The 21,223-nt window shown below is 38.4% G+C and overlaps 1 protein-coding gene across 4 annotated transcripts in view; it reads right to left on the bottom strand.

Moving 5' to 3' along the window:
• The window catches only part of LOC132154631 (kin of IRRE-like protein 1), a 45,163-nt gene that overhangs the window by 8,419 nt on the left and 15,521 nt on the right, over window positions 1-21,223 (bottom strand). For all 4 annotated transcript variants that reach the window (XM_059563268.1, XM_059563267.1, XM_059563269.1 and 1 more), the window contains exons 2-10: window positions 5,909-6,061; window positions 4,544-4,693; window positions 3,231-3,388; window positions 3,005-3,155; window positions 2,812-2,917; window positions 2,493-2,641; window positions 1,783-1,910; window positions 1,528-1,654; window positions 1,283-1,383 (exon numbers count right to left, since the gene is read on the bottom strand). In XM_059563268.1, coding sequence (XP_059419251.1) covers window positions 1,283-1,383; window positions 1,528-1,654; window positions 1,783-1,910; window positions 2,493-2,641; window positions 2,812-2,917; window positions 3,005-3,155; window positions 3,231-3,388; window positions 4,544-4,693; window positions 5,909-6,061 — 1,223 coding nt within the window. The remainder of the gene's footprint in view (window positions 1-1,282; window positions 1,384-1,527; window positions 1,655-1,782; window positions 1,911-2,492; window positions 2,642-2,811; window positions 2,918-3,004; window positions 3,156-3,230; window positions 3,389-4,543; window positions 4,694-5,908; window positions 6,062-21,223) is intronic.

Here is a 21,223-nt window from a genome sequence, read left to right as displayed (position 1 = left end):
TTTATTGGAATGTTGTTTTATTTTATTTTATTACATTTTATTAAAAAAAAATATTTCTTTGTATCCATTCCATTTGTTAATCCAATTATTGTTCCTTCTATCTTACTTTACCTTTTCGTAGTTATTTGATTTTATCATTCAAAAATGCAAATGTAAAAAATATTTTATATGTTCATATTATTTGTTTTATTTTAATAACTATATTCTATTTTATTTTATTCTGCAGTTGTCTTATTTTATTTACCATTTCTTTATTTTGGTTGTTAATACTTATTTGTTATTTTCATTATTCTTCTTTACCTTTTTGCAGTCTTTTACTTAAAAAAAACTTTTTTATTTGTTCATATTTGTTTTCTTTGTTTACTGTTTTAAAACTAATATTTTTTACTTTTCTTATATTTATTTCTTATTTTTATTTCATTCATTTATTTTATATTTATTACATATTTTACACACCATACTTTTATTTTATTTGTAAATCCTAGGTTTGCTGCATTTGCACTATTTGTATTTCATTTTTATTTTACTGACTTGGTACAGCAGTTTTTAGAAGCATGCTAATATAAGAGAGAGGAAAAAGAGAGACTATAAAGAGAACGATAAAGAGGAGGAGGGTGACTCGAGGACAGGTGGAGAATGAAGGAGAGAGCGAGAGTGAAGGAAGGAAGGAGGAAAAGAGGCAGAGCGTTGAGTAAAGTGCTGAGATTGTTAAAAGCTCACACATTTGTCTGTCATGTCGTGGCGTCTGCTGGTGATAATCGACACTGAAAGGTACAGGACTTTGTTCTGCACTATCACTCTTTTTCTCCCCCTCCCCGTCAGCCCTCCTCATCTTTCATGTCTCATTTGATATCTTCTTGACCCCTATTTTTCACGCTTCCTTTGGCTCTCTCGTTCTCTTTTTCTAAAGTCGCTCAGTATTCAATGAAGTATAGAGTAAAGGAAGGACGCAAAACAAGTACTGTAAAAGACACATTAAGAGAATACATAAAAGCTGAATAAAGCTGCTTTATGTCATTTCTGCACCATTAGTGCCAAGAAACAGCACTGAAAACCCAGAGAAATTATATTAGCAATGCACAACCAGAATGCCCACCCTCAAATGAACAAGCTTTAAAGCTCTAAAAAACTTTACTGAAAAAATCTATATTATTTATTCCACATTCATTTTTACACAGTATTTGCAGAATGCATGAAATGTATTGTCTGCTATAAATCACAGCATGCCTCATGTCGAGAATAAGCTTTATTATTTACTGTATAGAGTGGGATTTCAACTCACGATTTTGTCCGGTGGAGGGGTGCTGGCTATGTAGCACTTGATTTCCCCTTTCTCTCCTCTCACTGCATACTGGATCGGCTCGCTCGAGATGATTGGAGGACCTGGACACCCAATCAAATCATTAGAGATTCATAACACACTTTTCGAATTTTAGCAGCCTTGTATGAGCATTCAAAGAGATAGTAGGCTCACCCATGTGTATATGCAATGACACATTCTTGTGTAGTTCTGTATGTGTTACTGACCGTTGACTGTAAGAGTGACCTCTGTTTCTCCCACACCGATCCTGGGGACGATGGCTTTACACACATACTGTCCTGCATCCGCCTGACTCACAGACTTCAGGAATAACTGATTACTGTTACTGAGGACCTGAACAACAAAGAGTGGAATAAAGAAAGACAAACAGCATTATATATGGTCAAAAGGGTGTTTTTGTTGTGTGGCACAAGTGAGTGCATTTTGTAGGGTGTAGGAAGCATTATCTAGTGTGCACTAACCATGCTGGAGCCCTTCTTGGTCCATGTGAGGGTGAGCGGAGGATTTCCTGACCATTTACAGTTGAGTGAGACATCAGAGTCAACGTCCACCGTTACAGGCCTCGGCTCCAGCACCAGAATTGGACCAACTACATGAGAGAGAAAAAGAAGCCAACAAGGTTACTATAATTTACTAAAGCAATTAAGATGAAGATTTTTTTTTTTTAGAAAAGAAAATTATTTGAAGTTATAAAAAATACTTAATACTCAAACTTAAGCCGAAGACAAACACACTAAAAATTAGTAAAATATTTTTGAATGTTATAACCCTAGATGCAAACTGGCATCAGAAAAATTTCAATCTGCATTTTAATAAACACGTTTCTCAATCTGTGGCTGTGGAAATGGTGCCAAATCAGACCAGAACTGAAAAATCCAAATGAGTGGCTTGACTTCACGTTTTAAATTATATTTAAAATTTGAGAATGAAATTAAAACCTAATTTGCACTGATCCGCTTCTTAATGGCAAACACATAGAGTATGAAGAAAAATCTAAATACGCACATCCAAAAAAAGTCTTGGCCAGGTGCAAGATCAAAGGGTAAATCAAAAAATAGAACAAAGATCTGCAACGTTTCGTTCAAAGACCTTCGTCAGGCAAACACATACAGTATAACATAACTCCATCACTGTGTGGCAGATCATTGGATGGATGGACTGAAATACTCACAGTGAACGTCCACTAAAATACTGACGTTGGTGCTGCCCACCGCATTAAAGACCAGACAGGACACGGGCTCAGTGAAGAACGAGTGATCTGCTGTTGTCTCAAACACACTTTCTCTCGCTCCATCCAGAATCACACCCCCTTTAGCCCACCTACAACACATCAGGGTAATTATAGTTAACTTAAGCTAAAAACATATTTAAAACAAAGAACTAAATATATAAAAATGTCAACAACACACAATGCAACACACACTGAGCATATGTACCACAGAAAGAGCATGTCACTGAGATCAGCATAGACACCCACACTACTCACTAACCTGTAGCCCATAATGGGAGGGTTGGCAGTGGCCTGGCAGGTAAATTTAACTCGCTCTCCTTCTAGAACCGAGCGAGGCTCTATGGACAGAACAACTGTAGGAGGATCTGGAGAGAGATTGAGAAGCCATTAGGACCATTCTTGTGCATATACAGTATGCCAGCACAGCAAAGAATGTGTACACAAACACTTACGGTGGACGTTGAGTGTCACAGTGACCCTCTTTCCCAGCGGGGTGGCCAGGTTTGAGGCCACACAGGTGAAATTTCGTCCTGTATCTGTGTCCACTGGCTGAATCTCCAGAAAACTTTTTGTGGTCACCCTCTTCCTGTCTGCTAACACTTCCTGATACACAGATAGACAGAGAGATAGAATGTGCACCGTATGTTCTCATATAAGTGATCTTGTGCGCTCACTCACAGTGCTGGTATGGGCTCCCTCCACCATGATCCCATCTTTGTACCACTCTATCGTTGACAGTGGCTTTGCTCCTCGAGACACACAGGTGAGGTTATATGAGGTTCCTGCTGTCAGCAGGATCTCTGGAGAGCCCTCGATAACAGGACCTTCAGGGGGAACTACACAGACAGACAGATCATATGCTGAATGTGACTTACACACTGTGCACACAGATAACATCTAGAAATACTGACACATATATGGTATTTTGTGCTTTGTGAATATTGTGTATGACACAATATTGATCGAACGCTTTGGGTCAGTAATATTTAAAAAATAAATTACACATGCATTAAACTGATTGAAAGAGATAGTAAAGGTTTAACATGTTAAAAATTCTATTTCAAATAAATGCTGTTCTTTTAGCTTTCTATTCATTAAAGAATTATGAAAAACAGTTTCATCAGGGATATTAAGTAGCACAACTGTTTTCAACATTGATAATAATAATAATGTTTCTTGAGCACTGAATCAGCGTATTAGAATAATTTCTGAAGGATGATGTGACACTTAAGACTGGAGTAATGATGCTGGAAAATCATGAATAAATAAAATGTTAAAATACATAAAAATAGAAAACTGTTCATTTGAATTGTAATAATATTTCACAGTTACTGTAGTTTTGAACAAAAAAGTGCAGCCTTGGTAAGCATAATTTTAAAAACATAAAAAGACTTATCAACCCCAAACGTTTTAATGGTAGTGTATGTGTGGAAAGTTTATTACCGCATTGTTTCACTACTGTATGTAGTAATGTAAATTCTGTAAGTGATTTGATTTTTCAATAAATTCTTTATATAATGATGACAATGTACACTTTTGCATGTACACATTTGCATTCATGTCAGAACAGCTTCACAAAGAAAAAGAGACGGAGAGAGAACGTAGTGCACAATACATACTGTACACTGCATACTTTTAAAAATTATTTATGAACATTATGTAACAATTAATATTTCAAACAGTAGTATATTGCAGCATTGTCACAGAAACAATCTCAGGTATAAAAACTATTTTTACTTGTGCATTTCATTTAGTGTGGTTCAAATAATCGGCGACAAGAGATGTTAAACAATTCATATGGCTTTAGGTTAATTTACCACACAAGAAATGGAAAATCAAGTTGAGTGCATTGCATTGTGGGATACCGTTTGCAGTTGTTTATTGAAATGCATGGAATTTCATGCAAAAAAAAAAGCATACTTCTCACATTATACATCCTGTAAAAATACTACAATGGTAGTATGCTATTCCGAACATGTGTGTGTACTCACTCAGAACAGTGAGTTTAGCTCTTCTGGACCTCAGAGCGGCTTCAGTGGCCTGACACTCGTACAGTGAGTCATCGGTCAGGTCCGCTGATGTGATCTCCAGATTATACTGCCCAACATCCAAGATCCGCAATACACGGTACCGCGGCCATGCTGAAACACACACACACACACCATTACACTTTAACACAGTAAAATGTTTCAAGCACTTATCTATGCAGATAATACTGTACCCAGCACAGCTTGTAAGTACAGTCAGAAATCATTTTTATATTGCCTTAAAAGCATGACTATCCCTATTTCACAGATTTACCCTCCTAATAAACATACAGCTCAAACAAATATACATTTTCTTTGTCCATTAATTTTTATGCTCCAGCGATCTTTGAATTATAAAACACAAGCCACATATTCCACAGCTAATTTAGCCAATCAGTGTGATTATGAGGTGGCTTGTAGGACATGCATTGGTCACCAGAGGGCAGCACTCCAACACATTGGCATTCTGACTGCACACTCTCTCTGGCACACACATTATGACATCATGGATCTGGATACCAGGAGGACAAAAGTATTGGCAGTGATTACATCATCCTTTAGCTCAACCAATCAGCAAGCAGACGCTTAACCTGTGCGCATGTTTGCACATCTATATGTGTGTGTGTCTGTCATTAGAGCGGACAAAGGAGCAACACGTCCAAAAAAATAAAAAATAAAAGGGGGAAAGAGAACGCGAGACAGAGGACAAAGAAAGAAAATGGCAATGTCTGGACAATGAAAGGAAAAACAATATGCCTCTTGCATCATTTTAAATGGAGAGGAAGAAACCATATGCTGTACTGTATGTTGCATTATATATATGTTATATAGACACAGGTTATTAAAGAGGAATGTGACTTGCCAGATTTCTGAGCCAAATACCAAAATAATTATTTCTATCATTGAAAATTAGGTTGCACAATTTGTGTATGTGAAAATGGTGTTTGTCTAAAACACTTAAGCAGAAATCATGCATTCACATATCTAAATCTGGTCAGTAAGTAAACTGCTTCATACTGAAAATCCAGCTATCATACCCACCCTCGTGTTACTCCAAACTAGTTTGACTAGATACAACTCAAATGCATAGTGATCGCTGGCTGTCAGACTTAGTTGCAGTATTTCTTGGTTTATTCATTTGAACCCATATCCTTTTTGATGCTGAAGCAAATTTGTACTACTAAACTTTCCCGTCGTACATTTAAAGATAGTTTTTTCCCCACCTTTGGTCTCGTCTTGTTACACCTAGAGCACTTATTGAGTTTCTCCTCTAAAATAGGTGCATAACGCCCTTGGTTAGTGTGATCTGATGTGTGTGTGTGTGCTCACCCCTCAGATCTTCTCCGATGCCAAGAGCGAGCCCGTCTTTGGTCCACTGTACAATGCCGGTGTAGTTAAACACCACGCAGGACAAAACTACTCTCTCCCCGATCACCACAGACTGATCCGCCGGCTCCTGAGAAAACCGCGGGCCGCTGACCACTGACAGACAGAGAGAGACAAAAATGAGCTTTTGTACATTGTACATGGGACACTGTAGTTTTTTATTTTTCTCCCACTTTTATGAGGATTTTTTTTTGGTGTGGCATATATTTATATTAAATACTTCTAATCCATGCCAAGAGGAGAACAGTAAAATATTTACATTTAAATATTTAAAAATACTTAAATTCTGCATTTGTCAGACACAAACAATTTGTAATATAAACTATTCCATATACAAAACAGTAATATTGTGAAATATTACTAGATTTTACAATTTCAATTTGAATTTAAAATGTAATTTGTTCCTGTGATGGCAAAGAGTTTTGAGCATCATTACTCTACTCTTTAGTGTCACACAATACTTCAGAAATCATTCTGATATGATGATTTGGTTTTCAAGAAACATTTTCTTATCATTGTCAATGTTAAAAACAGTTGTGCAGCTAAATGTTTTTGTGGAAATTGTGATAATCAGGATTCTTTGTTGAATATAATAAGTATAATAAGAACAGCATTTATTTCAAAATTTAACATCTTGTAACATAAAGGTCTATAATGTTTCTTTTAATTAAATGCTTCCTTGCTAAATAAAAATTGTTTAAAAAATATGAATGGTAGTGCATATTAACATTTTACATGAGAAATAACAGATCACAATGACATTTTACCCTGCATTTTAAATGTCAGGGACATTTTTTCCCCAATCCCTGGATAATTTTTGACAATGTGACATTGATACAGTGTGTTAATCATGTATATATATAGATATATATATACATGATTAACACACTGTAAATGTACGTACAATGTATATATATGAAGATTAATAAATATTTGTACGTGCATATGCTATGCAGACTCCTATTGCCACATCACAAATATTTTCATCCATTACATCATTGCAGAGATTAAAAAAAAGAAAATCTGTCATTCTCTCTCTTCCTTCCTCTCTTTCTCCTCAGGCATATGCCGCTCCTCCAGGATTACTGGTAACAGTCCAATTTGCTAATTAAGGCAAAACGTTAATAAAGGGAGGGAGAAAAAAGGAGAGGGTGCACCTCCAGAGGATTACATTTACAGCCATAAAACAAAACGCTTGATCACACTTTAAGTAATAGGTCTCCATTTACTCCAGTAAACCAATAATTAAGAATGTATTGGACGCTCCTCTCCATATAGTGCAAATGAAAGAGGACTGAACCTGTCACACTGACTTTGGTGTTTCATGGAAGAAAGAAAGTCATACGGAAAGTCAAGGTCTCTGGACATCAAGTCTCTGTCATAAAACCAGCCTTCTGTCTTTGCAACTGTCCATGAATCGTGATTGGACTGCAGGAGACATGACGTCATGTCTTTGCAGCACAGCTGCTTATGACAGAGCTTAATGACACTGGCCCGTGTATCAGAACACTCAAAGCAGCTTCACTCCTTTAACTAGTCATTAGCGATGCAAAAGTGCCCTCAGAACAAAGAAGCAACATCTGATATCTGAATCATAGACTGATTTGTCTATGTGTATATTCAAAACTATGAAGTATTTCCAGATGCTACAGTATGAGAAGAACATTCCTGAAGTGGTGCTGACAAATGTAAAGCATTTAGAAAAGCAGAGCCAAATGCAAAACGTCATGAAGAATAAGAGATAAACTGAGAATGACAATAATGTACCCAGCAGCACACATAGACACAGAAACAAGCTTTTAATTATGTGCCCAGAGAGGTAAGCAAGAATACATGACTTAGTCAAATGGTCTCAGACGGAACATTCATCTGTCCACATCTTTCCTCAGGGCAAGCCTTGCTCTAATTTTGCACACAAACAAATAAAACAGTATTTTGTGTGGGTGTGTGTTGTGTGATGTCAATGAGCATTTGTGTGCAAGTACTAAAATTCACTTTATATCTAAGTCTGAGGCAGGTAACAAAACAGGGCTGACAACTTTTCTCACACTTTCACGCCACACATCCATTTTCTAACACAGTGAAAAGCACCCCAAGTTGAAAATGTAATTGGATTTTGGCGAAACAGATTTGGTAAATTATCCAGTGCATTTTTGTGCTCTGGAGAACTTCAAAAGATTCTATTTACAACGTGTTTTTGTAAGTGTTCAATGTAGCCAATCACAGACATTTCTGTTGATTCTTGAACATCTCTGATTGGCCATTTCTTTCAAATAAATGCTGGATTTTGTTCTGGTCGCTCGAATCCTCTCACTATAACACGATGTAAATAAGAGCTTCATTATGAAGGAACTTTGTGAGATCGGGATGAACTGAAGTGACAGCTTTTTTAGTGATTATAGAGGAAGTGCTATTTATTCACTTTCAAGGCTAAATATAATACATTCAGAATTTGAATATTTTTTTTGTGCTAAGGGCCATATACTGTACAAGCAGCAAAGTTTCGTGAGTGACTGACATATTCATTTTAAAATTGGAGAAAAGTATAATTTAGCAAAATAGAAGTTTATTAAGCATTATAAATGCAGAATTAATAGAAAAATATCAAAATTTTCATATAAAAATATTTATTCATTGTGGTTGCAAAACTAAATTGCACATTGCTATTCTTGTTGTGATAAAAAGTTCATAGTTTTATAGCACTGCAGCAGTTATTTTACATGTAGCTCATTTTGTTAAATATAGACATTAATATTTCCAAAATGTCTAGTGATCCTGAAACTATCATGATGTCATTTTTCGAAAAGTCTGGATTTGTGCTAATTTTTCTGTGGTATTACTGTCTTCCTTCATAAAAGGAAATCATAAAATAATCAACATATGATAATCAAATATCCAATAAAAATATTTTTTAAAAGAAATGCAACGTAGCATATGAAACAAAACTTAAATAGCAATAACATTAATGCGTTTATTTAATCAAAGCTATTTTATCTGCCTCTATTTTTCCACCCCATTTGTCTTTTTTCCAACCCATTTTCCCAAATACTCTCATTTCACTTCCATCTGTTTTCCAGCCATATTTTATTCACTCTTTCATTTCATTTCTCTGGTGCTAATTGCTTTTTTTTTAGAGTAGTAAATATGCTTACCTCTCTGCACACATCGGCTCTCATTAACATCAATGAGTGTGTGATATCTGTCTTGTTTGACTTTCTTTTACGGTATCTACCTGTTTTACAGTATGTGTGCACCTGTACTCATGTGTAAGCCAGTTTCTTTTCCTATGTCATGTTTTGTTGATCTCTTTAGGAAAATGTGAATAAAACTCTCCCACTTCTCTCTATCCCACTCATTCCTGAGGGAAATTGTAAGTGGAACAGCGGAGAGAAACAAACAGATACAATTTCAATTTCTGCTTTTTACAGTACTTTCAGTCCTTCTCCCTCACCTCTGATTCCATCCCACTCTTTAAATATCCTCATCTTTCAGCTTAAACCTCCTTTTTTAACTCAGTCCTCACCTTTCTTCTATTTGATTACTCCTCCTCTACCTCCTCCTCTCTACCTCCTTCATTCACTCTGTTCATTCGTACGTTCACGTTTCTAAGTGGATGGCTACACATTTCTTACACGGCTATGCATTTTTCTGTCTTACTCTGTCTCTCTTTGAACTAGAATAATTTTAATGTTATTCAAAAAGTTTTAACACATCCCAATCCATCCCTTGTGTTATTTAATGTTTGGCTTCACTTATACTTTAGGGATTTCTCAATTTTCCAGTGTCTCGTTCTGCAGGCCTGCTTTGCCAGTAAGTGGAGACAAGTTACTGTTTTCATGAGTGAGTCATTTGAATCTTTCGCTCAAACGATTCATTCATTGAATCATTTAGGGGCCCTTCACGCCCTTCACTATGCTTTTTCAGTGTTTTTCCATGTAAAATGTGCTGACTGGATTTGTTTGACTGTAGCACTCACATCCTTTGCAAAATCTTGAAAATAAAATGGCCTTCTAAAAAAACATGATCAAGTTAAAAATAGGTAGTTCAATAATAAAAAATAAAAAAAACATTTTGACTTTGCATTTTTTTCCATTCGACTGCATGACTCTTCAACTAGTTGCAAAACAACTTTACCGAAAATTAATGTACATATGACAGAAATGTACAGAAAAATAAATTAAAGACGTATCAAACAGATGATAAACACTATTAATAGCAATTATTATATGATTCAATCAAACTTAAAGAACATTTTTTTTTGCTTTCTTTTATGAAAAATTTACTGAATCATTTACTCAGTCGATTTGTTCAAAAACACTGAATCATTCAGGAACAAAAATACACTCATGGCAACAATTCTGCTGGGCTTTGCTTATCTAGTGTAGCAAAAACTGACGAAGTAACTAATGTTTTTAAATTATAAATAACCGAATATTGCTTAATCAGAATATTGCAATTCTTTAAAAAATCTTTAAAAAAAAACAACAAAAACAAATGAAATTCTGACTTCCGGTGGTAATCCGAAGCGTATGGCCGCAAAATCCCGCACTCCCGCTCGGTCGGAGTTTATTCCCCAATTTGAATATTTGTAAGACTTAATTTTTTAATAATCAGTGATGGAAGGGGAAAAGCACAGGAAAGGCAAAGGAAAGCAGTTTGGGAAGGCGGAGAAGGGTGAAAAAATAACGACGGAGGGTGTCATGGTCGAGGAACAAGGAGAGAGTGATGGCGCACGTGGACAAAATGCCAAATCAACAGCGGTGGATATGGAAGTTAATTTCGCCGCCATCCGCACAGATATAAAGATGATGTCAACGGAGATGAAGACTGAACTGAGTAACTTTCGAGATAGAATCAGAGACGACTTGAAAAAGGAGCTAGCGGACATTCGAGAGGAAATCCATCAGAAGCTTAACGAGGTCGCAACCGATCTAAAAACCACTACTGACAGAGTGAGTGAGGCCGAGGCTCGGATAGCCGAAACTGAAGAGTGGTCCGTGGACTTTAGAGAGGCACTGAGCCAGTCACTACAAGCTCAGGACAGTTTGCAGTTAAAGCTAACGGACTTGGAAGCACGCTCAAGGCGTAACAATGTTCGCATTTACGGGATCCCGGAGGGAACCGAGGGAAACAACATATTCCAGTTCATAGAGAACTTTATTAGAAAAGAGCTGGAACCCCTTGCTGACGTTGACCTTGGTATCCAACGATGCCACAGAGCACTCGGCCCCAGACCGCCCAGAGAGGCGCAAGCCAGATCGGTGATTGTGTACTTCCAGCAGTTTAAAATTAAAGAGATGGTTCTACGTTCTGCGTGGAAGAAAAAGGAGATATACCACAGCGACAGGAGGATTTACTTCGATCATGACTATCCTGCAGAAACGCTAGCAAAAAGGAAGGCGTATACACAGATTAGGAGGGTTCTCCGAGAAAAAGGAATACGTTTTCAAACACCGCCGCCAGCGAAACTGCGAGTCTTTTTTGAGAGTGGGCCAGTTACTTATGGAAATGCATCGGAAGCAGCAGAGGATCTGAAGAAGAGGGGATTCCCGATTGAGTGGGAGAAAACCGCTGAGGCTGCGGAAAAAGCACAGAAGGTCGTCTGGCAACGATCAACGAGCGCGAACATGGCAAATCGGCAGTCCCGCCAGGATTGGATCAAGGAGAAGCTACAGAGTTTTCACCGGCCAAGATAGATCTATCGTTAAAGCCATTAAGGTAACGTTGGATTCGGGTGACAACAGATCGTTAAGTGACTGCATAATATGAGCAAAAAACATCAAGCGGTTGTATGGTTATGGACACTAATGCATTAATGACATTAGCACCAAGGGACAAGGTTTTATGCCCTCAATGTGGGAGTAAAGACTAGGATAAGTTTCCTATGCTCTTTTAAGTTGTTCTTCACATCCCCACAAGTCTTTTATTTTTTATTCATAATATTTTCCCTATTGAATCTATTGCTGATCCCTCAGCTCTGTTGGAGTTTAAATATACAATTTAACTGTTCAGAATCAACCTTAGCCTTTAATGAGAATAGTTGACCGACAAGTACGGGTACTTATGTTTTTGACTTTTCTAAGTGCACAGTACATCCTTGAGTGTACTATAGATTGCACTGAAGGGGGGCTCTGGTGGTTAGCTGCTGGACTATTCCCCCCACATCACGAAGTGTTAATACTTCACAATGGAGGTCTACCTATGTTTTTTGATTTGCTGGTTTATTTTTTGTTTTTGTGATGTTCTCATTTTGTTATATAGTTCTAATATAGTTCAGGTTTGGTCACCAATAATGTGGTTTACAAACAGTGTCTTGCTGTGGTTTAAATGCAGTGTCAGGAATATAGGGTGATAACCCTAAACGTAAATGGTTTACACAACCCAATTAAGAGAAGCAAGGCTATTGCAAAGATGAAAAAGGAAAAGTTACATATCATATTTTGGCAGGAGACTCATTTCAACAATGCAGAGCACGAAAAATTAAAAAAACTAGGGTTTAAGAATGTATTTTACTCATCCTATAAGAAAGGGAAAAGAAGAGGGGTAGCAATACTAATCTCTAATAGTGTAAAATTTCAAGTGGTTTCTGAATTTACTGATAAAGAGGGACGGTATGTTTTAGTTAAGGGATTTCTAGATCAGAAAGAAGTTACACTAGTTAATGTATACATAGCCCCTGAGCAGGACAATTCCTGTATTAAGGAAATTTTTCAGTTAATTGCTTCTGAATCCTCTGGGGTTTTAATATGTGGAGGAGACTGGAACACCCAAATACAGCCTAAACTCGATTCTTCTAATGCACTAAAGAGGTTAACTTCTAGAGCTAGTATAACGAAAAAACTTTTGATGGAGATGGGACTGATTGATGTGTGGAGGGATCTCCACCCAACAGACAAACAATTCACATTCTACTCTGCAAGTCAAGATGTTTATTCAAGAATTGATTATTTTTTTATTTTTCAATCAGACAGACACAGAATTATAGATTGCAAGATAGGAGTCAGAGATATCTCTGACCACTCCGCTGTCTACTTGACCCTGCATTTAGATAATAAAAAGAAGGATATGTTGTGGCGACTTAATACAAGCATTTTGAATGACAGTACATGTAAGGAATACGTCCAAAAAGAACTGGTGGATTATATGGATAACAACGATAACGGGGAAGTATCACCTAGTGTCCTGTGGGACGCCTTAAAATCAGTGATCAGAGGAAAACTCATAGCTCTCACATCGTATAGAAAAAAGAAAAGAAGTAGAAGGCTGCTTGAACTACAAGAAAATCTGAGCCTCTTAGAGAGAGAACATGTTGAGAAGAAAAAAATACATATATTTAATCAAATAAACAATGTTAAAAAGGAAATAAATAAATTATATGAGGAAGAATTAGAGAAAAAGGCTAAATTCATTAAACAGAGATATTATGAAAATGGCCCTAAGGCTTTGAAGCTGTTGGCATGGAGGTTAAGGAAGCAACAGGCTGATAATACTATATATGAAATTAGGGATCCCAAAACCAAAAACAATTGTCATAAGCAAGAAGATATTCACAATATTTTTGAAAATTACTATAAAAATCTATACAAGGAACCAAATACAACTAGCTCACAGGAAATGCATTTATTTTTAGAATCACTTGACTTACCCTCTATAGGTGAAGTACAAAATAAAGCCCTAATGGCAGAGATCACAATGGAAGAAATAGGGAAAGCAATTTCTAGATTAAAAGTTAATAAAGCGCCGGGAACAGATGGCTTTCCATCCGAGTGGTATAAGGCTTTAAAAGATCAATTAGTCCCTATACTTTTTGATTGTTTTAACTATACACTAAAAGGGGGTGAACCACCAAAAACATGGAGTGAGGCAATAATTTCAGTTATTCCTAAAGAGGGTAAAGACAAAAAGGAGTGTAGCGCATTTCGGCCAATTTCTGTATTAAATGTGGATTATAAATTATATGCGTCGATATTAGCTAAAAGACTGGAAGATATAATACCAGAATTAGTGGATTCAGACCAGACAGGATTCGTACGTGACAGACAGACACAAGATAATATAAGGCGGGTGCTGCATGTACTTGATCATGTCACTAAAGGAAACATCAGAGCAGTAGTACTTAGTTTAGACGCCGAGAAGGCATTTGATTCGGTTCGCTGGGAGTACCTGTATTTGGCATTGAGTAGATTCGGTTTTAAAGATGAGTTTATTAGATGCATCAAAATGTTGAACTTATCACCAAAGGCTAGAATAAGGATCAACGGGCATCTCACTCAGAGTATTAACCTGGAAAGAGGCTGCCGCCAGGGATGCCCTCTCAGCCCCGCCCTTTTCGCTTTATTCATTGAGCCCATAGCACAATCAGTTAGAGACGAACAGGAGATAAAAGGTATTACGGTTCAAGGTTTCGAACAAAAGATTTGTCTGTACGCAGACGATGTTTTGTTGTTTGTTACTGCACCAGAGGTTAGTATTCCTAGGTTGATGTCTGTCTTAAAAAAGTTCGGTACTTACTCGGGATATAAATTAAATGTTCAAAAAACACAAATCTTAAGTTATAACTACACCCCTCAGAATGACATACTGGGTAGATTTAAATTTAATTGGAATTCACCAAGTATTAAGTACCTGGGGATTATAATAACAAAGGATATTTCTAAATTGTTTGATAGCAACTATGGTCCTATAAGTAAGAACATTAGATCAGATATAGATAGGTGGTCCCAACTGCCCCTAGAGATGCATAACAGAATAGATTCAGTAAAAATGAACATGCTCCCCCGACTCTTATACCTCTTCCAATCCTTACCAGTTGAAGTTCCTTTAAAACAATTTAATGAGTGGGATAAATGGACTTCAAGATTCGTATGGGGGGGTAGGAGGCCAAGAATTCAATTTAAAACACTGCAGCTACCGAAAGAGAAAGGGGGTAGATCACTGCCGTGTCTATCAGATTATTTCAAAGCAGCCCAGCTAAAACCCTTAGCATGCTGCTGTAACCCAGAGTATACAGCAAAGTGGAAGGACTTGGAGATCTCGCAGCTGACTGTTCCATTGCAATCGGTGCTGGGTAGCAAACCTTTATATGAACAGCATTCTAAAAGTTTAAATCAGTGGACTAAGGTTCCTTTTAGAATCTGGTTTAAAGAATGCAAATCGCCGTTACTTGAAAGACAATCTAGACTATTAAGATGGATAGCTTTCGACCCCGACTTTAAACCAGCAAGGGCCGATGGGAGGTTTCAGCTCTGGTATAGGCTTGGCATCACCTCTTTTAGTTCAATCTCATCAAAGGGAGAATTAGATAGCTTTCAGGAGATTTCTGGTAAATATGGTTTGGGAAAACTTGATTTTTTTAGGTATTTACAAACTAGAACTTATTTTAATAAAGAGATACGATTCATGGAGAAGCATGACACTAATTTAATTGATCTATTTACTGACATGTATAAAAATAAAGATAATAATAAACTTATCTCAAAACTATACCTAGCCATCCAATCCATAAAGAAACAATCAACAAATAAGGTTAGATTAAAATGGGAAAAAGAATCTGGTCTAGTTATTTCAGAGGAAGATTGGCTGAATATTTGTTCTGTACAGGCGACTTCTACCAGCTCGGGTATGTGGAGAGAGTTTTGTTGGCGGAATCTTATTAGATACTTTGTTACCCCCAAGTTAAAATCTATTCAGTCTCGCGAGAAGGGAAGTGGTCTATGTTGGAGGAAATGTGGGGAACAGCTGGCAGACCATTTTCATGTATTCTGGAGCTGCCCAGCCATTCAGTCATATTGGCAGGAGGTAATACAAGTAATACATTCTATTTTCGGTGATGGAATTGACTGCTCATTTTCTACAATTTACCTGGGCAATTTAGCAGCTCAATTGATGAGGAAAGACAAGTACCTTATAAAGATATTATTAGCAGCCAGCAAGAAAGCTGTAACACGAAAGTGGCTACAATTTGAACCCCCAACAAAGGCTGAATGGCTGGACATTATTACCAGTGTCCAAAGTATGGAGAGGATGACTTTCGCTTTAAACCTACAGATGGATAAGTATTTGCAGTATTGGGAAAAATGGATTGTGTTTACAACTTCATGACATGTTTATTGACCAATGTATGACATAATACACTTTCACCAATTTTGTTTTATGTAAGAATGTATGAGTGACCAAACGATTGTTCCGTTTTGTTTAGTTGTGTTTGTATGTTGTTATGGCTGTTTTGTTTTTGTTGTTGTGTATTTTCAAAAGGAAAAAGAATAAAAATAAAGTAAAAAAACAAAAAAAAACAAAAAAAACAAATGAAATTCTAAATCTATAGGTTTATAAATTAAACTATGTATTGTCATGGCCAAAAGTGACAAATTTTGTGTTTTGCACGTGTTTTTCCACATGTTTCTATGGTATATTAAAAAGCTATTATATTTTCACAAGTTTCATAGGCTTTTATATGAATATAATGAGTCAATGTTGACTCTTTTTCTTCACAACTTCTGCAGTTCGCTCTGACTGATGGCAATCCATTCTTGCCTTATTAGTTCTCAGAGTTGATCACAATTTGTCTGCTTCTGCTTGTCCACTCGCCTTTTGAGGACATTACTGTATGTATGTATGAATGTATTTATTTAACATATAGAACATAATAATTCAGTCTGAGCTGGCACAATGCAATTTATTAACACAGAATCTATTAAATATTAAATCAAACATTAATCTTGAAAAATCATTAACAATGAAAAAGGAAAAATCTCTTGGGCTTATTCTGTTTTGCAGAATGAGCCACAGAGATAAATTTGTGTGTATGCCAAGAATTCATAGGAATAAAAAAACAAAACAAAACAAACAAAACAACCATAAGCACTCTGAAAGCGCACACACACCACAAAATGTTCTTCTGTAAACAGCAGCATGTTGTATACAGGGGTAACATGCTTCGGGACATTCTGCAAAACCACTCAAATGTCACTCAGCGTACCATGAGGCCTCAGGGGGACCTGGTGACCCTGGACATTAGCAGTGGCACAGAAACAGGACAGCGTAAAAGATTCGCCAAACGCCCTTCATTTCATTAATATTTCATTTCACACATCCGTCCCGCCCCAATAATCCCAAGTCAACTGATGCTCAGAGGAGCGCATGAGAGAGAGATTTAACTACTGAAACATCTGTAGTTCAAGTGTGAAGAGTGTAATGAGTGCTGAGAAGCAAGAGAAAAGAAAGATAGTGGTCATAATCTGTGTTTGTTTAGTTTCTTGAGGCCTCGACCCACTGACCTCTTTGTGGCAACAGGCTGTTAGAAAGGTCAAAGGTCATCTCCATGGGGTGCAGGACATATATTTTCTTTCCTTTCTTTTTATTTCCTGCATGGCTCCTCTGCTCCTGTTTTCCACTTTCATCTTTCCTTCTGGTGTGTGAACTTTCTTCCTTTATTTATCTCTCATCTTTTTCTCCCGTTCACCCCAACTGTCCATTTCCTTTTTCCATTCGATCAACTCACACACACACTTTCTCTTTCTCGGCACTGAAAGAATGTGAGGCATTTCCTTTACCCCTTTTCTCTCTGTCTCTCTTCTTTCCTTTTCTTCCTCAGTTCTAAAAGATTTTCATCTCACCTTGTGTCTCTTACCTCTCTCTCCTCCCCTCTTGTTTCAGTTTTTGTCTCTTAATTAGAAATTTGAGAAAACGTTAGCTTTCAACATCAATCACCTCTGTGCAACAAAAACACAGAAAGTGAATACTTTGTGCTCATTTCTATCATTTTTCATTTAGGCTCTGCTTCTCTCACACAATTTTTACTCATATAAAGATCTCACATTCTCTGATGTTTTTTCAAGATGAAAGAGAATTTTTGCCGTGTCACCTTAAGGTATGATGGTAAATAAGTAAGAGGAATGAAACATAACCCGGAGGATGTCATCAGAAATTGAGGCTAAAAATAGATGTTAAATCTTTTATATTGCACGGAAAAGGATGTAGGAACAATTTCCACTCAGAAGATTCCCAGGACATTTCACAAACAATTACAAAGAAACAGCAAGTAACACATTGAATTAAATATAAAAATTTAACTAGAAAAAAAAATGAAACAGTATTTTCTTGTAAAACATATTCCAACCATTTTTGTTTTATTTACATCAGTTAATAAAGTGAGCACATGCAGACTATTTTACCTTCCACAGTTCATCATATAAAGATTCCTTTTAAATAATTTTGGTCACACTTTAGTTTGTTCTCACTATTAACTGACTATTACCTACACATTTTGACTTAATAAACTCCTAATTTGCTGCTTATTAATAGTTAGTAAGGTAGTTGTTAAGTTTAGGTATGGAGTAGGATTAAGGGATCTTAAATGTAGTCATGCAGTATAATGCATTAATATGTGCTTTATAAGTACCAAGAAACAGCCAGTATGCCGGTAATATGCCTGTTAATGAGCAATTTAAAGTACAAATTAGTCACTAAACTAAAGTGTTGCCATAAAATGTTTACTTGATGTACCCCAGAGATTTATGTATATTAAATTGTATATAATATTGAAATAATTGAGAACAGATGTTCTCTGATGTTGGTTAATGATCACATGCAAAACAAATAAAATATGTAATCTTTTTGAGTAAGTCAGTGTTTTGATTATTTTCATTTATCATCAAACTCCCAAACCCTTTGTAGTTCCCTCACAAACCCCCAGTTTGGAAATTGTCTTTTTGTGGGCCAGTAAAGGGTACAAAATGGTACCAAAGCTGTTATGCTACTCTCAGAAAAATGCCATAAAGCTGTCACTATGACAGAACAGTTTCAAAATGTACCTTATTTACCCCTAAATGGCACAAATAAGTACCTTAAAGATACATATTTTCCTCTAACGTGTATATATTAGTACGTATGAGTATACGTATTTGTGCTGTTTGAAAGCCATTTTTTTCTGAGAATGTAACCTACTTTGGCAAAAACTACCAACTGCACAGCAACGTCCTAAAAAACACTCAGAACGCCTTAGTAACCCGATAGCAACGTCCTGACAACGACCCACAACAGTGATCCAGTACAGGCAATGACCACTCATCTTTTCTTCAGAATACATACAAATCGTACTCGGTTACTAACGTAACCTCGGTTCCCTGAGATGAGGGAACGAGTACTGCGTAAGCTAGCTTACGCTATGGGAAAAGGTCCCCTTTTCTCGAGAATATGAAGCCAAAAATTATCCTTAATTTTTAATAATGTAAAACGCAGTGCTGCAGCACAGCAGACCTAAGCGAAGCGGCTCGCGCGCTTATTGGCTGTGCTGTGGCAACTGCAGCAACCTATGGTGAGGCGGCGGAGAGGAACGAACCAATGGGGGCGCTTCGCGCCCATTGGACGTCAGAGCGCGCCAAAATAGGCGTGGCTGGAACTATATAAGCCGCCGCTTTGCCATAGGGATCAGGTTTTAAATCGACTGAAGCGATCACCCGATCCGAGCACATAGCACGGCAGGTTACGCAGTACTCGTTCCCTCATCTCAGGGAACCGAGGTTACGTTAGTAACCGAGTACGTTCCCTTTCGAGAGTACTCTCGTACTGCGTAAGCTAGCTTACGCTATGGGAACACAATGTAAAATGCCGTGCGTGCTCGGGAACTTCGACCTGTCACAGCCCGAGGCGAGAGCCCGGGGCTTTATAGCAGGAGAAATCCCAGTCCCAACAGCCAACCTTAGTGAGCTTTATATAGGGAACGAAAAAAGGGGGACGTGATAAGGCTTAGCACGTCTATATAGAAAGTACCCTGGCCTGCAGGGCAGGGACTTGCAGATTATAGAATCTAATAAATGTGGACGGAGAGGCCCAGCCTGCCGCCGCACAGATATCATCCAGTGGTATCCCGCAGGACCACGCCCATGATGAGGCCATACCTCGGGTGGAATGGGCTCTGATGCCGAACGGGCAGCGAAGGCCCTTAGATTTGTAAGCCAGCGAGATAGTGTCTACTATCCATCGCGATAGGCTTTGCTTCGTGGTGGCGAGACCTCGGGTGCGCCCACCAAAGCATATGAAGAGCTGGTCCGACCTCCTGAATGAGGCGGAGCGCGCAATATAGGTTTTGAGAGCCCTGACGGGGCAGATGAAGCTCGTGTTGCTTTCGTCGCTTTGCGAGGAAAGGGCTGACAGCGAGATGACCTGTGCTCTGAACGGTGTTGAGAACAACTTGGGGACATAGCCGTGTCTTGGTCTGAGAATGACTCTGGAGTCATTAGGCCCAAATTCGAGACAGTCAGCGCTTACAGATAGCGCATGTAAATCTCCCACTCGCTTGACTGAGGCTAGAGCCAGTAGAAAAGCGGTTTCGAACGAAAGAAGCTTCATGTCGACAGACTGAAGCGGTTCAAAAGGGGGGCCCTTTAAGGCCTCTAGGACCGTAGACAGGTCCCAGGAAGGGATTGAAGGGGGTCGGGGAGGGTTCATCCGACGAGCTCCCTTAAGGAAACGAATGACCAGTTCGTTTTTTCCCAGTGATAGGCCGGCCACCGGAGCATGAGAAGCTGCAATGGCTGCCACATACACTTTGAGCGTAGACGGGGATCTGCCCGCATCTAAACGCTCCTGTAGGAAGGAGAGTATCTCCGTCACGTCACATAAGTGAGGGTCTAGGTTCCGTGTCCCGCACCAGGTGGAGAACACTGACCATTTCTGCGCGTAAAGGCGCCTGGTTGAGGGCGCTCTGGCTTCCGTAATGGTCTTTAACACTCCCTCAGGGAGGTTCCCGGGTACCCGTTGAGGGGCCATACATGAAGGGCCCAAAGTTCGGGGTGGGGATGCCAGAGCGCGCCCTTCAGCTGCGTGAGGAGATCTTTCCGCAGCGGTATTGGCCATGGGGCTGTACTGGACAGCTGCATCAGCTCGGAGAACCAAGGTTGGGTCGTCCAGAGTGGGGCTACTAGCAGCATAGCACATCTGTTCTTCCTGACCCGATCGATGACCTGCGGTAGCATCGCGACCGGTGGGAAGGCATAAAGCGGGCGTCTGGGCCAATCGAGGGCCAGCGCGTCCCTGCTCTTTGAAAAATATATTGGGCAATGAGCGTTGTCTTCTGAGGCGAAGAGGTCGACCTCTGCCCTGCCGAAGATGCTCCACATCAACTGAACCGTTTGTGGGTGAAGAGACCACTCCCCAGGGGGAACATTCGCCCTGGAAAGCATGTCCGGGCCCCGGTTCAGGATGCCAGGTACATGCGCTGCCTTTAGCGAGCGCAGGTTGTAATGTGCCCATGTCAGA

This window comes from Carassius carassius, chromosome 12 (assembly GCF_963082965.1).
Source record: "Carassius carassius chromosome 12, fCarCar2.1, whole genome shotgun sequence".
Taxonomy (NCBI): Eukaryota; Metazoa; Chordata; class Actinopteri; order Cypriniformes; family Cyprinidae; genus Carassius; species Carassius carassius.
The sequence above is the reverse complement of the archived record's forward strand: the minus strand, read 5'-3'. Positions and strand labels throughout refer to the sequence as shown.